The sequence below is a fragment of the Stenella coeruleoalba genome (assembly GCF_951394435.1).
Source record: "Stenella coeruleoalba genome assembly, chromosome: 9".
Classification (NCBI taxonomy): Eukaryota; Metazoa; Chordata; class Mammalia; order Artiodactyla; family Delphinidae; genus Stenella; species Stenella coeruleoalba.
The window spans coordinates 59879964-59895413 of record NC_137155.1 but is presented as its reverse complement, the minus strand read 5'-3'; the positions used below and the strand labels follow the sequence as shown (position 1 = coordinate 59895413).

Here is a 15450-nt window from a genome sequence, read left to right as displayed (position 1 = left end):
TGAGCCTGCGCGTCCGGAGCCTGTGCTCCGCAATGGGAGAGGCCACAACAGTGAGAGGCCCGCGTACCGCAAAAAAAAAAAAAAAAAAGAATGTCTGCATCATCTTAAACATCTTCTATACTGTGACTTTTGAATAACTCAGGAAAATTTCCATTTAAGAAGACTTCTGCCCTAATTTCAAACACAGGAGCACGTTTTCAAGCTATCAAGAAAATAAACTGCTTAAGAGTCGACCAGCTGAGAAAAGAATCAATCTCATTCTCCAGATTAGGAAAACTATCATCTCAGCATCTCCCGCTCTGATACCCCTGTTATCTTTCTTCCCACATGAGCCTGTGGGGTGAAGAAATGAGTCCAGAACTTGCAGGGGTAAATAAGACTTTTCTCTAGTGAGGCGTAAGCAGGGACACAGAGCCTCATCTCATACCAAACACCAAAATAAAGGCTAAATATCTTTTTAAAACCATCACAGAAGCTATCACAATTGGATAACTATCAGATCTCTGGACATGGAAGGATTTTCAAAGCTTAGATAGAAACAAGCCCAAAGGAAAAATAATTTAACACATTTTATTAAAGAAAAATTAAATATTTGTCCTGAAACAATAAACAGCAAAAGCACTCTTTTCCTTAGAAAAATAATTTGGCAAGTATTTACCTAAATTATTTGTACGAAAAGTTTTAAAAATTGCTCCATTAATCTTATGTCTAGGAATCCAGCCCAAAGCCAGAATCCAAAATACAGAAAACGCTTATTGCACGAGGATATTAATTATAAGATTATTTATAACAACGAACACCTGTAAGTCTTACCTGTCAACCACTTGGGGAGCAGTTAAGTCAATTTACTTGGACCTCTGTGTACTGTTTATTAGGCAGCACTAAAAACTGACATTACCAGCTCCTTTAGAGTGATACAGAGAAGGGATGCTGACCCCGTGCTGGGACAACCAAGCAGGCACGGGGGGCACACACGGTGACTCTGCGGCCCTGCAAAGCCACTGCAGGTTCACGTGTCTGGGGGCACACTGATAACAAGAAACCCTGCGACAAATACGATACACTCAGTGTCACCAATGATGTTAATCCTCCTAGAGTTTATGTTAATTGAGTCTGAATATAACATACTTTTTTAACAAATTGGAGAGACGTCTAACTTTATTTTCTTCCAACTGGACAGGCAGTTGTGTCATCACCATTTATTATATCATCGACCCTTTTCTCACTGAGTGGAAATACCACAAGTACAGGTTCTCGTAATATCAGAAGAGGGGGAAATTGGCACTGAAAACAATGAAATACAGTTTCTATTCTGTTGAAACTCAAAAACCTGAAAAATAAATGTTGATTCAGGGTGGTAGGACTTGGGGCTGTGTGGCTCACATCACAGCGGCCTCAGTATCACCTGGGAACCAGAATCTGCCTTTAGCCGGGTCCCCAGGCTCTTCCCAGGCACACTAGTTTGAGCAGCACAGCTAAGGGACCTGGATAGACTGCGTAGTATGATGGGGAGAGAATAAGGTTTGGAACTGGTCTTTATTTTGGCTTTGGACATGGGCCTTGAATCTGTACCTAGACCTAGACTTGCTGCCAGGACCTCCTTGGGAAAAGGCCCGTCACCTTCATCCTCCTTGTCTCCAACAGGAGGCGGGAGGGTCTCAACATCCTCTCTACTGATTGTTGTGAAGACAGCAGTGAACGAGGGTGGGGGACACACCTGGCACATATTATAGGCCAGGGCCCCAGACTTGCCCATTTGCAAAACACACAAGAGTTTGCTACCTGAAATATCTGATCTTGGGTGAATTTTTGAAAGAGATCTGGCAACACTTTTTTATATAAAACTTTTATTTGAGATCATGTAGATTCACATGCAGTTATAGAAATAACACAGCGAGATCCACGTATGCTTTACCCAGTTTCCATAATCGTGGCATCTTTCAAAACATAGTAAATATCACCACCAGGATATTGTCACTGATACAGCCCACTGCTCTTATTCATCTTTTCCTAGATTTACTGGTAGTCATATGTGTGTGTTTGCATGTGTGTGTGTGTGTGTGTGCAAATTCTATGCAATTTAATCACATGCTGTGTTTATGTATGCCAATAGTTTTTAAACGGTTTGTGCAAACAGAGGCTTCCCCACCTTTTCAGGGGCCCTGGTTAAGTTTACTTTTACCCTCAGCAAAATAAAGGATTGATTAAGCAAATAGAGTAAACAGGATTGAAGACAGGAGGAAATATTTAACCAAGGTCAGGACAAACTATTTTCAAGAGCAAGCTCACTGACCTCAGTCACTGAAATCTTAGCCACCTCTGCATCCTGTTTTCCACCCTACGGGTTTCTCCTTTCTTCGTCTCATTTTTCCACCAATCCCAAAGAGGGAAGCATCCTTGACCTCTTCCAGATGCTGGTCTCTCTGTGTCTTTGTCCATCTGTGTCTCTCTCTTAGTTCTGTGGCACTGTCCCTCTGTCTCATGCTCTCCCAACCTTAACCCTCACCCGCAGTACGGACACTCAAAACATCACCTCTCAGGAGCCAAATACTGAGAACCCCCAGGAGCACATGCTGGCCACCCTGTTGCATTTCTGTGTTGAGATAATTATCAAACAGATAAACTCCAGCCAGAAAAGCTAACATCCTGGCCTGACTCCAACTATGTGGAATCTGAGCTCCTCCCTGGGCAGGAGGGTCTGTCTAAGGAGATTATGAAACTCCTGATGGCAAGAGGCAGGGAGAGGGAAGTGGATATAACAGGACTGCAGCAATGGAAACACAGCCAGGTCCCAGCTAGAATGGAGGGCAAGCTGTACACAGGAGAGGACTACAAGAAAGTTCGACTCCGAGGACTACTTAAAGACGTACTACGCCTTCGATTCAGGCACCGTAGCTGAAAATGAAATCTTGAAATTTAACCTGAAAAACCTCTTTGAAACCTTCTCTTCAGGTGAGTGTCTGGTCTCCATCTCAGGGAGAGACAGGGCTGCACCTGACAGGAAGGGCTGCCGGCGGCAGCGGACCTGTCCTCTGGGACACGGCTCACCAAGGATGTCGCAAAGGCAGCTCAGCCTGTGAACCCATGAGGACCTCTGCTGGGTGGCCACTGAGCGGGACCTAAGCACTGGCCTTAGAAGCCAAAGAGCCAGGCTTGAGTCTATGACAGTCAGTCTCAGTTTCTTCCCCCTGTGAAATGGGAAGGTAACTCCTGAGCTGTGGGGCTCACAGGCTCATGCTGGAGGGGATCTGAGACAACAGACATGAGCACACTGCCCGCATCTGACTATCTCTGCCTGTCTTCCCTTAAAGCCGGGCTTGGTAGCCTTGGCTCATGAATCCTCTTGAAAATCTGAGGAAAGCTCTGGTGCACAGGCGTGCACGTGCGCGTGCGCGCACACACACACACACACACACACACACACAGAGTCACACTCCTAATCTTTTACTCAGAATTAAGAGAGTTCATGGATTCACAAAGCCAAACCACAGCTCAGTTTACAAAACTCTGCTCTTGGGTGTCAGGCTGGGTGATCAGCAGGGATTATCGCCCAGGTTCCTCAGTGCACACAAGGAGAGGCTGAGGTGGGAAAGAGGGGGGTGGCCAGCCCAGGTCAGACTGCCAGTCAGTGGCAGCAGCGAACTTCAAGATCAGTTAACGCAGGGCTGCCACACACAGTTGGGCAGGGAGTATACTGAACAATTAGGGGTTACTTAGTCACTCAGCAAACATTGCCTGACTATGTAATCAGTGCCAAGAATGGTATATTAAGCAATGTCCACAAAAATACAGAGGAAAGAAAGCTTAAGGCTCACAGAGACATCTGAGGAGACTTTCTAGAGGAGGGACCGGCACTAAGCCTTGAAAAATAGACAGGTGTATTTCAATGGAGAGCGGAGGAGGGAGGAAGCAGGGAGAAGAAGGCAGTGCACTTAATGCTACTCTGAGGCAAAGATCCTTCCCCTCAACTCGTCACCAGATCCCCTTGCCTCCCCTGATTGGCTGAGCCAGTTTTGAACCCACTGGCTCAGGTCTTATCCCTTATCAGAAGCTCTGTCTTCTGCAACGAGGAGGTGGGAGAGTGGGCCATGGGGGGTCACTCTCGCCATTGTTTTAAACCCAGAGTCAGAAGACTGTTGGAAATAAACCAGTTCCAACCAAGAAGTCATTCTGAAACCTGCCCAGAAGTGCAGAACTTGTCCTATCAGGCCTCTGGTAGCAACCCTTGGGGCAGCAGGGGGACGTGGTGTGTGCCAGGCTGTGCCCCACCTGCCAGCCGTCACCCCCTGAGCCCCAGGCGTGGGGGTCTGGACTCCCCACACAGCCTGGCTGCTACCCAAGGCAGGGTCGGGTCCCCTGTGAGCCACCCTCCCCTGCTGGCAAGCCTGGGGCAGGGCAGAGCCTGGCATCTCCATCCACCACAGCTGGGCCTGGAGTAGGGTGTCCCCCGCTCCCACGCACCTGGAAAACACTGTCTCCTGCAGCAGGAGTGAGAGGTGACGTCCTGATCAACACTGGCCCAGGCCCCACCATCTACCAGCTGCTCTCGGCCTGTGAAGCCTTCCGGGAGATCATCGCCTCAGACCACTTGCAGCAGAACCCCCAGGAGGTGAAGAAGTGGCTGAAGAAGGAGACAGGGGCCTACGACTTGTCCCCAGCCATGCAGTAGGTGTGTGAGCTGGAGGGAGACAGGTACCCACGGCCACCATCTCTCTCAGATGAGGTCTCCCCATCACCTGCAGACCAGAGCCTGAACCTGCCACCCTGCTTCACCTGCCACTTCCCTACAGGTTCTTCCTGACCTGGGTCTCTGACCTACAGCACCTTCCTCTCTTTGAGTGAGTCCTGCCTCCAGCCTCAGAGCTGCCTGTGCTCTTAGCTTTGGTTGCCCTACTGGGCTCTCCATACTTTGTATCCCACTCATCCTGCAGAACCAGCTTCAGTCCCCACCTCCTCCTGGAAGCCTCCCCTGATTGCTCTAGCCCACACAGATCTCACTTTCCTCTGGTGCAGCTTCTCCTTAACCCTAATGCTGGAGGGGGACTTGTTATGGGAAGACATGGGCTTCAAGGAATCCCCCTGAAGCACTCTTACAAAATCCCACAGACCAACAGCACTGACCCTTCCAGGCATCTTCCCCATCCAGAGAGGGAACCCATCTACCAGAGCCCCAGGGGGCACAGGCAGGATGCTGGCCCTGATTTTGCAACTGAGGAAACTGGGGCCCAGACATGGAGAGTGGCCTCTAGGCCACCTTAGAGCCAGGACAAAGATCAGAGTTTAAATTCCTGACCCATCATTGGGCCATGGGGCTCTGACCTAGTTATAGGTAGGGGCAGCCTGAAGTGGACAGAGCTGGAGGGTCTCTAAGCACAGGGTCTCCACATCAACCCAGCCTGGGCTTCATTCATTCCTGTCACCATTCACGGAGAGCATTCTGATGGTCACGCCTGCTTCTAGGTACTGGGACTATTACAGTGAACAGACAAAGTCTCAGCCCCAAGGAGCTCACATTCTAGTAGGGAAGACAACACAACCAAGCTAGATAGAGGTAGATATTCAGGGAAAAACAAGTGTTCTAGAGAACAATCTTCAGCTGAGTAGAGGCCTACAAGAGGTAGGGGTGCTGTGTTAGGTGGAATGGTGTCTTAATCACCTCGGGCTGCCATGAAATGCCATAGACCCAGTTGCTTAAACAAAGACATTCATTTCTCACAGTTCTGGAGACTGGAAGCTCAAGATCAGGTCTGGTGAGGGCCCTTTTCCTGGCTGGTAGACAGCCGTCTTCTTGTTGTGTCCTCACAAGAAGGAAAAGGCAAGTCAGCAAGCTCTCTAGTGTGTCTTCTTTTAAAAGGCACAAATCCCACCATGAGAGGCCCCACCCTCATGATCTCATCTACCTCTAATTACCTGCCACAGGCTCCATCTCCAAATACCATCCCATTCATGTTAGGTTTTCAGCATATGATTGTGAGGGGGGCACAGTTCTGTCCACAGCAGGTGGTAAGAGGAGGCCTCTCCAGGGAGGAGCCCTCGGAGCAGCTTCCTGGGTGAGGCGAAGGAGGAAGGATGTGAAGATCTGGGGAAAGAGAGTGTCAGGCAGAGGGGACAGCAAGGGCCAAGGCCCAGCAATGGGAAAGAGCATGTTTAACAAAGCATATTTAAAGGGTCAAGGGCTGCAGGGAGGAGGCATGTGGACATGTTGCTTCATGGGTACAGTTTCAGTATGGGGTGATAAAAAATTTCGGAAGCAGACAGTAGTGATAGTTGCACACATTGTGAATGCAATTAATGCCCCTGAATTGTACATTTAAAGTGATTTAAATGGCAAGTTTTTGTTATATATATTTTACAACTTGAAAACTCAATAAGGCAATGTATCAAAAATCGAATTATTTTGAATTATCAAGAAGAAAGATGAATAGAAGGGGAGGAAGGAGGAAGTGGACAAAGAGGAAGAAGGAAGAATTAACTGTCAAATCCCCCATCACCTACCAGCTGTGTAGCCTTGAGCAAATCACTCAACCTCTCTGTGCCTCAGTTTCCTCATCTGTATAATGGTGGAAATACAATCTCCCTCAAAGAGTTGCTCAACAGGTTAAATCATGGGCCTTGCCCATAGGGAGCCCCTGCATAGGGGGCGAGGGGTGGAGGGATGTTGTCATAATTTTCTTCATCACCTCCATGACCCTCCCCCACAGGAGCAAGTGGCAGGAGAAGGAGGCCCGTCTCCAAAGGACAGTCACGCGGGTTACTGAAGTGGGATGTGAACCAGCCACACCCACTGGGGCTCACCCAGGTGCCACCAGTTGACTGTGTGCTGACCCTGCTGGCCCTGGAGTGCGCCTGCCATGACGTGGACGCCTACCGGGCGGCCGGGCGAGGCCTGGTCGGCCTGCTGAAGCCGGGCGGGCACCTGGTCACCGCGGTAGCCCTGCGCACCCAGCACTACATGGTGGGCGCCAAGAAGTTCTTTGGGCTCCACCGGGAGAAGGAGACAGTGGAAAAGGCCTTGCAGGAGGCCGGCTGCCAGGTGCTGAGGTGCCAGTACTCCCGTGTCATCTACTCAGAGGCCCACTGCACCAATGAGGGCATCTGCTCTGTGGTCGCCCGCAAGAGTCCCAGGGCCTGAGGCCAGCCTGGCAGAGAGGGCCTGCCCCAGAAGGGAAGTCAGGGCCAGCGTTCCTTAGAGTCTCACTCCACAGTCCCCTAATGCAGGGCCAGCCTGAACTCTACCCCTTCATTCTTATTACTATGTCCCAAGATCACAGGTGAAAAGCAGGGTCTCCCTGCCCCCAGCCCAGGGATCTGTCCCCCACACCCTTTCCTGGCTCATACTGCACCAAAACATCAGGAAAATAAAGTGGCTCAGCTAGATATTGCCTTAATTTTGTTCCTCCCCCACCCCCCGGAAGCAGACCCGCAGACAAGGATTTGAGACAGGATCCCAGGAAGCACCAGTAGGAGCGTGGGAAGGAAAGCAGGGAAGGCAGACAGACAGGCAGGTAATAAAGCGTGTGTCACCAAGCCCGTCACCACTGCGGGCAACTGGAGATCACCCGTCGAGAGGCTTCAGAGTCGCCCCACGCCAGGAAGTTGCGGCATTTGTCCACCAACTCCCAGGGTCGTGGTTGAGGGCTGCCCAGGGTGCATTAATTGGCCAGGATTGTTGAGCCTGCCTATCGTGCAACAGGGAGAGACACTCGGACAGAGACTGGCAGGGCTGGTCCCTGGAAGTGGGAGGGTGGGGCTGGTCTGGGCAGCCTGGCCCTTCTGCTGGAGGAACAGGACCTCAGGTTCTCAAAGCCCAAAGGCATCTGCAAGAACTAGATGATTTCTGGGCCAAACTCCTATTCCCCCTTGGGTGGGAAAACCAAGATCTGGGAGGAGAGGTGACTGGTTCCTGATGGCTCAGTGAGTCCACTGCAGAGCCAGAGCTGGAGCCGTGGGCCAGGTTAGGATGGACCTGGATGGGGGGTGGAGCTGCCGGGAGAGGGTACAAAGGGAGACCTGGAGAACCCAGGGGAGGCAGGGGCCTGTACCCAGCCCATGGACTCTGTGCCCCTCATTCTTTCTTCCTCAGGTCACCCCATGGGCCCAGTACCCTGGGCTTAGGAGGGCAACCAGAGGCCCACGGCAGCTCCCCCAGAATACTTGTGAAGTGAGGCGACTATGGACCTGGCAGGTGCTGGAGCCCCAGGGAGTGGTCAGCTGAACTAGGCCAGGCAGGGCAGGGAGTCAGGCTGCTCCAACCATATGACCAAGAAAACAAGCTCTCGGAGCTTTGGGAAGACCTGGGTTACATCCCTAGAAGAAACTTCACGAAGTCCTGTATCTCTCAAGACACTCCTTGCCCACACAGCCGGCCAGCTCACATGCCAGCCAGCTCCTGACTCTGGGCTGACATGTTCTCTCTGGGATGTGGGAGAGTGTTGGCCTTTCTCCACCAAAGCCTGGCTCATACAAAGCCCTTCATGCTCTCTGACCTATGGCATGGGCCCCCTCACAGCTCCCAGTGTCTACATTAGTCCATGCTCCATCAAGCAGTCTCCCACAGCAAATGCAGTCCAGCCTCTGCCCTGTTGGAACCGTGGGCATCGGGAAAAGTTCCCAACAGGTAACGGCCCACGAGGCTCTCCACAACCTGGCTGCTGCCTCGTGTCCTGCAGCCACCACGCAGGGCTCCCTGAATGTCCAGCCACCTCCCACCTGCGTGTCCTCGCTACAGAAACTCATTCTCTCTCCTCCAGCCCATGCCCCAGCTCTGAATGGCTTCCAACAAGGTGTCCAGGCCACAGCAGTGACAGGGAGAAGGACTGAGTCAGGACTCTTCACTCAGACAAAAGGGCAGCCTCCATTTGCTAACCTGCTGCTAAAGTCCAGTGTTTTCCAAACTGCTTCTATTGTGTTCTTGGGGGGTCCCTGAGCCTTAAGGCAGAGGGCAGCAGCAGGACAGTCCTCCTTCCAGTGTCAGCTGGAACATGGGCTGCTGACAGGAGAGAGGGGTCAATGTGAGGCGGCAATGGCTCCCCATGACCACCAGAGGGCAGTGCAGGGCAGAAAGCTGCCGGCAGACGTGCAAGGAGAGCAGATTTCAGAGGCTTGCTTGGAAAGAAAATTCCATGCTTGGGCCCCTTTTTGGCTCAGTTGGGTCCTGCCAGCCCTCACCGAGCCCAGGGCCATAACCAGACCCCTCAGAGGAGCCTGGAAACCATTGGACAGGAAGAGCCTCCATGATACCGGGACTTGCTGTCTCCGTGGGTCCTGGACACTGCATGTCAGCTGGGGCCCAGGAGACTAGGGCTTTGCAAACTAACGTGCCTGTGAGTCACCTGGGGAGCTTGTTCAACTATGGATTCCGATCCAATAGGTCCGGTGCAGTAGGGCCTGAGATTCTGCATTCTCAACAAGCCTCAAACTACCCTGATGCTTCTGGGCCAAAGGCCATACCTTGAAGACGAAGGCATTAAGGAATGCATCTTGATTTCTGCTTCCCCCTGAGTAACAGGGTTCCCGGGCACACCTTGGAGTCGGCACACCTAACTTCCTGGCCCCTAGCTCCAGGTGAGAGAGGGAGGAGGCCCAGCACTCCACCCAGAAAACATCCCCGGTTCCCCTTCCCTCAACCCAGGCCTGGTGGGCTCTCCTCCCTCTGCGCTTTGACAGTCTTCTCCTCCAGATGGAAGTCCTCAGGGAATGGACTGAGGGAGCCCCCAGACTCCTCACTGAGCAGGATTTGCTGCTGCTGAGGTCGGCATGTGTTTCAAACAACTAGATGCCTGCCAGCCGGCACTTCACGGCTAAGACACCCCTCAACCCTCCACATCACCTGCCCTCCTCTGAGCTCCTAAGAGGCAGAGGGGACAGGGTGGATTAACATGAAGACCAAAGATGCAAAGTGGCTTCCACAAAGGCGCTGCCCTTCAACATTCCCAGTACGAGTCCCTCAAAGAAGGCTGGGGGCTTGGACTGGGGTTCTCACCCTGGATAGGCATGAAGTCACCCAGGGAGCTGGAACCTTCCTGCAGCCTGGGAACTCCTCCGGACCAACTACATCAAAAGCTCTGGGCTGAGGGACCCAGGCAGCTGTATTTCATAACACTCTCCTGGGGATTCGAGTGTGGAACCCAGATGGAGAACTACTCACCTGGGCCACTGCTCACGGACCACCTGGGGCTCTAATAAAATGCATATTCTGAGTCGATAGATCTGAGATGGGCTGAGAATTTGCATTTCTAACGTGTCCCCAGGGGATGCCTCTGCTGCGGATCCCAGAACCAGTCTGGGAAACAAGACTACAGACAGGGGGGCCTCCTCTCGTCCCCCCAGCCTGGGCCCATGCTAGCTGGGGGAGGGGGGGCTGAGGAACACAATAAAGCGGTCCAAGTGCAAAGCAAAGCAATGACCCCCCGTGGGCCACATCCTTCAGAGCTGGGATACTGACTGATTCACAAAAGCCTTCTGAATCAGCAAAGCCAGAGCGCTGCCTCTACTAATATGTCATTGGGAGCACCCAAGAGGCACTCATTCCTTCTAGAAGTTCATCCACAGAGCAGCTGTCTGTATTTTAGCCCCACTTGCTCTCCTGCCCTCCCGACTACAGTGTCCAGCCACCTCCACTTGCCAGACCTCAACCCCTCTAACTCAGCAGGTGCAAAGGCAAAGTCCCCATCCCCCATCCCTCTCCTGCTCCCCCGTCCCCACCCCAGTGAGGACACTTCCATCCATGCCCTCACTCATCCCAACCTCTTTCCTCTCTCACCATCAGTTGTCACCCTGGCTCACCCAAGCCTCTTCATGTTACCTCCTAAACAACTCTTCAAATCCACCCAACTGCTCTCAACCCCATCGCTGCCTGAACCCAGCCATATTATCCTCACTTCAATTCTGCCATGCATTCCTGACCGGTCCCAGCCTCCATATCTGCCGTTTTGTGCCTGATTTTTATCTTCTCCACAAGCCAATGAACTCCTTGGAGCGCACAGGGCCTGCCACACAGGAGGGGTTTGATAAATGCCACCTGCATGAAGGAAAGAGTCAGGGGCCCTGGTGTCCAGTCCTGGCTCTGTTCACTCACTTGCTGACCTTTGGCAAGAACTTTCTTTCCCCTGGCATCACTCTCCTCATCTGAAATGGTACCCAAAGATGCTTAAACATCAGTTCTGAGATCCCTGTGAGGGAATGTGATATTCTGTAGCTTACTCCCCCCGAGAAGCCAGGAGGGTCAGCTGAGTGTCCCAGGAGAGAACAGTCATGGGGCCCCCTGATCCCAGGAGTGACCCCTTTTTCTCTCTCTCTCTCCTCACCACCAGCCAAGCCCTTCCCTGAACCTGGACGTCCCAGCCTGAGAAGTGTCAGGGCTCCCCCACCCGCAGACTCTGGGCTGCAGGATGGGTATCAGAGGGAGCTTGTTAGAAATGCAGACTCTCAGATCCCAGCCCCGACCTGCTGAAGCAGACCTGCACTTTAACAAGATCCCCAGGGGCTTCTCCTGCATTACAACCTGAAAAGCCCTGATTTAGAAATGCAGAGATGAAGATAGGATGCCGAGGGGGAGGAAGGGCAGAGGAGAGGGAGCAGGGCTCCTTCCCAGCAGGGCTCCTTCCTCTCTGGCCTTCCTCACCCTCCTGTCTCAGCTCAGTGGTTGGGGGTCCCCACCTCCCCACACAGAGCACATTCTCCCTCCTCACCCCCTCCATTCCCACCACATCACCCATTTCTTCCTTCATGCCACATGTTATTCTGTTTCCTGTCTCTATCCCTTTCCCTCCCCGGAAAGGACGTTCTCTCCTTCCCTGATGTACCCCCCACCCCGTGCCCATCACGCGGTACCAGCGGCACAAGTATTGCTAAATAAAGAAGTTGACTGTGTGAAACTTACAATTATGGACTTCACCCTCTGAACTTCAAAGCTGCCAAAACCACCTAATCCAGCAGCCTTGTCCCATTCTTTACATTTCAAATGGGCCAGAAGCCAACAACTTTGTACTTCAGGCAGAACATGGAGATTTCAAATCATGTACCAGGGTGGGGTAGATTGCAAAACTGACCAAGATTCTTCCCTTGCCAGCAGGCAACTTGTCTTTGCAAATGACTTGGCTGCCCCTCCCACTGGGAGGTCACATCTATTCCTCTTCATCACGTCCCCACTCCCAATCTGGGGGTGGCCATGTGTCTTGCTTTGGTCAATACAGCGTCAGCAAAAGCGATGCTGGCAGGGGCTTGAAAAGCGCTTGCACATGGGCTTGTTCCATCTCTCGCTCCTTGGTATTTACCCAAGAGAGTTGAAAATGTATGTCCACACAAACACTTGTACACAGATGTCGATACCAGCTTTGTTCATAATTGCCCAAACTCGGAAGCAACCGAGATGTCATTCAATAGGTGAATGGATGAATATACTGTGGTCCATCCAGATAATGGAATATTATTTGGTACTAAAAAATAATGATCTCTCAAGCCCTGAAAGTCATGGAGGAACCTTAAATCATATTACTAAGTGAAAGAAGCCCATCGGAAAAGGCTACAGCCAACTCACAGAATAATGAAATAAAAATAAATGCTTCTCGGGCTTCCCTGGTGGCGCAGTGGTTGAGAGTCCGCCTGCCGATGCAGGGGACATGGGTTCGTGCCCCGGTCCGGGAAGATCTCACATGTCGCGGAGCAGCTGGGCCCGTGAGCCCTGGCCGCTGAGCCTGCGCGTCCGGAGCCTGTGCTCCGCAACGGGAGAGGCCACAGCAGTGAGAGGCCTGCGTATCGCAAAAAAAAGCTTCTCGTTTTCAGTCTCTAATTTTGGGGGTAAGTGGCTACCACACAAAAAATAACTGAAACAGATTTTTCAATTAAAGTGGCAGAGCAAACACACATTTGAGCTCTATCTGTTCTGAAACCCCACTAAAATGACAGTAAACATTATTTGGCACCATAAACCCACAAGGGCAAACTGGAAAGGAGATGACAGCACCACGATTTTGAAAGCTGGGGGTCAGCCTGATTAGTGATCCCTAATTTAACTGCCTCATAAGCCCGCAGTGGGGGATGCTGGTAAGCAAGATGATTTGCTTTAGGAGACTGGACTGGCTGCTTCTGGAAAAGGCAGATCAAGTGGGCTGACTGTGGGCGCACAACAGGAGGATTATTGAACACTGTGTGGGATAAGGCCAGGTGCTCATCAACCCAGTGCAGCTGGCACTCCTCACCCACACACACAGGACCAAGGTGGGTTCTCAGAGAGGGCGAAACAGAGGGCGGCTGGACCACGGACTACGAGTGGATGGGAGAAGCACCATCCTGAAAATAAAAGGATTATGAAGACTTACAGGCTGAATATCAAGGCCATCCCCTGCCCCGGGCTTCTTCCCTCTTACTCAGCTTCCAGAATGCCTGCTGCTAGGTGTTTTTTCCTCTAGCAGGACGCCAGGTGGAGGGGGTGTTCTCTGGAGAATCTGACCAAGGCAAGAGAAATTGACTTAAGGTGTCCTGTTGACCTAAGAAATCGACATCAGTTGTCCCCCAACAAATAACTCAGGCAGATCACCTCCCCACCATGAGTACAGAGCTTCTAACCTCTGCAGTGCCCCCCTCCAAGTATGAGCAGACAGCTAAGGATTGCCACATGCCTGAGGAGAACCTAATCACTAGAGAACAAAACAACAGGGAAAAAAAGCAACATGGGAGAAACAGATTGTGGAGGAAGAAGAAATTTGCACCATAATCACTGGCATCTACAAGGAACAGGTTCTGTCCTGCTGGGGCCAAATCAGGGCTTAAAATAGTAGGAAATCCAGAAATCCAGGAAAGGCAAATGTAAGCTTCAGCAGAGGAGCCTGGAATTCTGGAAGAGAAGGGTCCTCCACCCCAGCCCCTCACACCCCACATGGGAAGATAATAAAAATTCCTCCAAACTTCCTTAGGGGTCCCCTGATGTGACCTAACACTCCAGCCACATTGGCCTAACTGTTCCCAAACCTCAGCCCTCCCTGCCTCAGAATCTTTGCATGTGCTGTTTACTCTGCTTTGCATGCCTTTGGCCTTGGCTGTGGCCATACTTGGTAGATCCTCCCCTTAGCTCTAAACCCAGGTAGTTTATCTGCTCCACCTAGAGCATCTTTCCTTCCCCCTTCACCACCAGCACGGTGCCACATGGTTTTGCAAGGCTCTGTGGACCGACCCGTCATCTTGTTTGCCACAAGTCTGTGAGCTCCATCAGGTTGGGGACAGATCTTAACTACTTCTGTACACCCAGGGCTGGAACATGGCATGTTACCATGGGAATCAGCACAAATGAGCACATGTCTCAGTTAGCCATTGTCTGCTGGGCTAATCGTCACTGGACACAGCCCTCAATTGTCCTCCCCATCGCTGTATCACAGAGGGCAGTAGAGAGTGGAGGTCAAAGGCATCACTACCTGGGTTTCAATCCTGATGCCGACACTCAGGTTTATGAACCTGGGTAAGTTAGTTAAGCTCTCTCCAATGCTGTTTCATCATATACAAAATGCGGTGATAGTGGAGATGAAATGAGTTCATATATAATAGTAAGCACTCAGCATCTCGTCTGGTGCAAGGTAAGCGCTATGAAGTGTTGGCTGTTGTCAGGACTCCTTCCCTTTTAATTCCACTCATGTCCAGTGAGCACAGAGGAGGAACCTCCCACCCTGCTGGGCATCCAGGGATCAATCAGTGACTGAGTCAGAGGTGGTTGGAGGGTGGGTTCCAGCACGCAAAGCCGGGGGGCTCCCAAGGAGGTCCGTAGGGATTTAGGGAACCCCAAGGAAGTCAGTGGGCCCTGAGGGAGCTCCCCTGAAGGCACAGAGCTTGACCCTGAAGAAGGCAGATGAGGAGGACATCACCTTTCCAGGATGACACAATCAGGAAGGAGGGGAAAATACCTGGCGTGTGCAGGTGAGGTAGCATTATGAGGAGACTATGATAGGAGAGGAAGCTGAGGCGTGAGTGGGGACAGAGCCCAGCTGGGTTGGATGGATGGGATGGGCGACTGGCTGGATTGGGATGTCGCTGTGGGGGTCGGCACCGTGCAGGCTGCCCTGGGCTCCTGCTTCAGTGGCTGCCCTGGTCACGGACAGCCTTGCAATGGCCATCGAGCTCTCTGAGGACCAGAACAGGAAGTGGAGCCCAGCACCCTGACAAACACCAAAGAATAAGCGTGCACACCTTGGGAATTCTTGAACTTGGAATCCAGACTGGGAGTGGCAAATATTCATGGAATACTTGAGTCTTAGAATCCAGCTTACAGGGACACAGAAGCTGAGCATTCTGGAAGCCTCTAGAAGACAGGCATGTTCAAGGCTGGCCCAATTCTCTCCCAGATTTGGCCTGTGTGGTAGGACCCTGGTCTGGTTTTCGGATTCTTCTGAGGAAAGTGGGAACCTGGGTGAGGCTGGGCTCTGAGGCCCTGCCCTCCCCACACACCTGGATGACAGTGGGTGG

At 51.9% G+C, this 15450-nt stretch overlaps 1 protein-coding gene across 1 annotated transcript; it reads left to right on the top strand.

Annotated features, from left to right (window-relative positions):
* Positions 1–2800: 2800 nt before the first annotated feature.
* INMT (indolethylamine N-methyltransferase) lies at positions 2801–7186 on the top strand (the record flags this gene model as incomplete). The annotated part of the gene is given in 6 exon segments (XM_079931651.1): positions 2801–2835; positions 2837–2952; positions 4485–4666; positions 4670–4692; positions 6702–6750; positions 6752–7186. Coding segments are annotated over 6 exon segments (786 nt in total). The 3' UTR covers positions 7133–7186.
* Positions 7187–15450: the final 8264 nt, after the last annotated feature.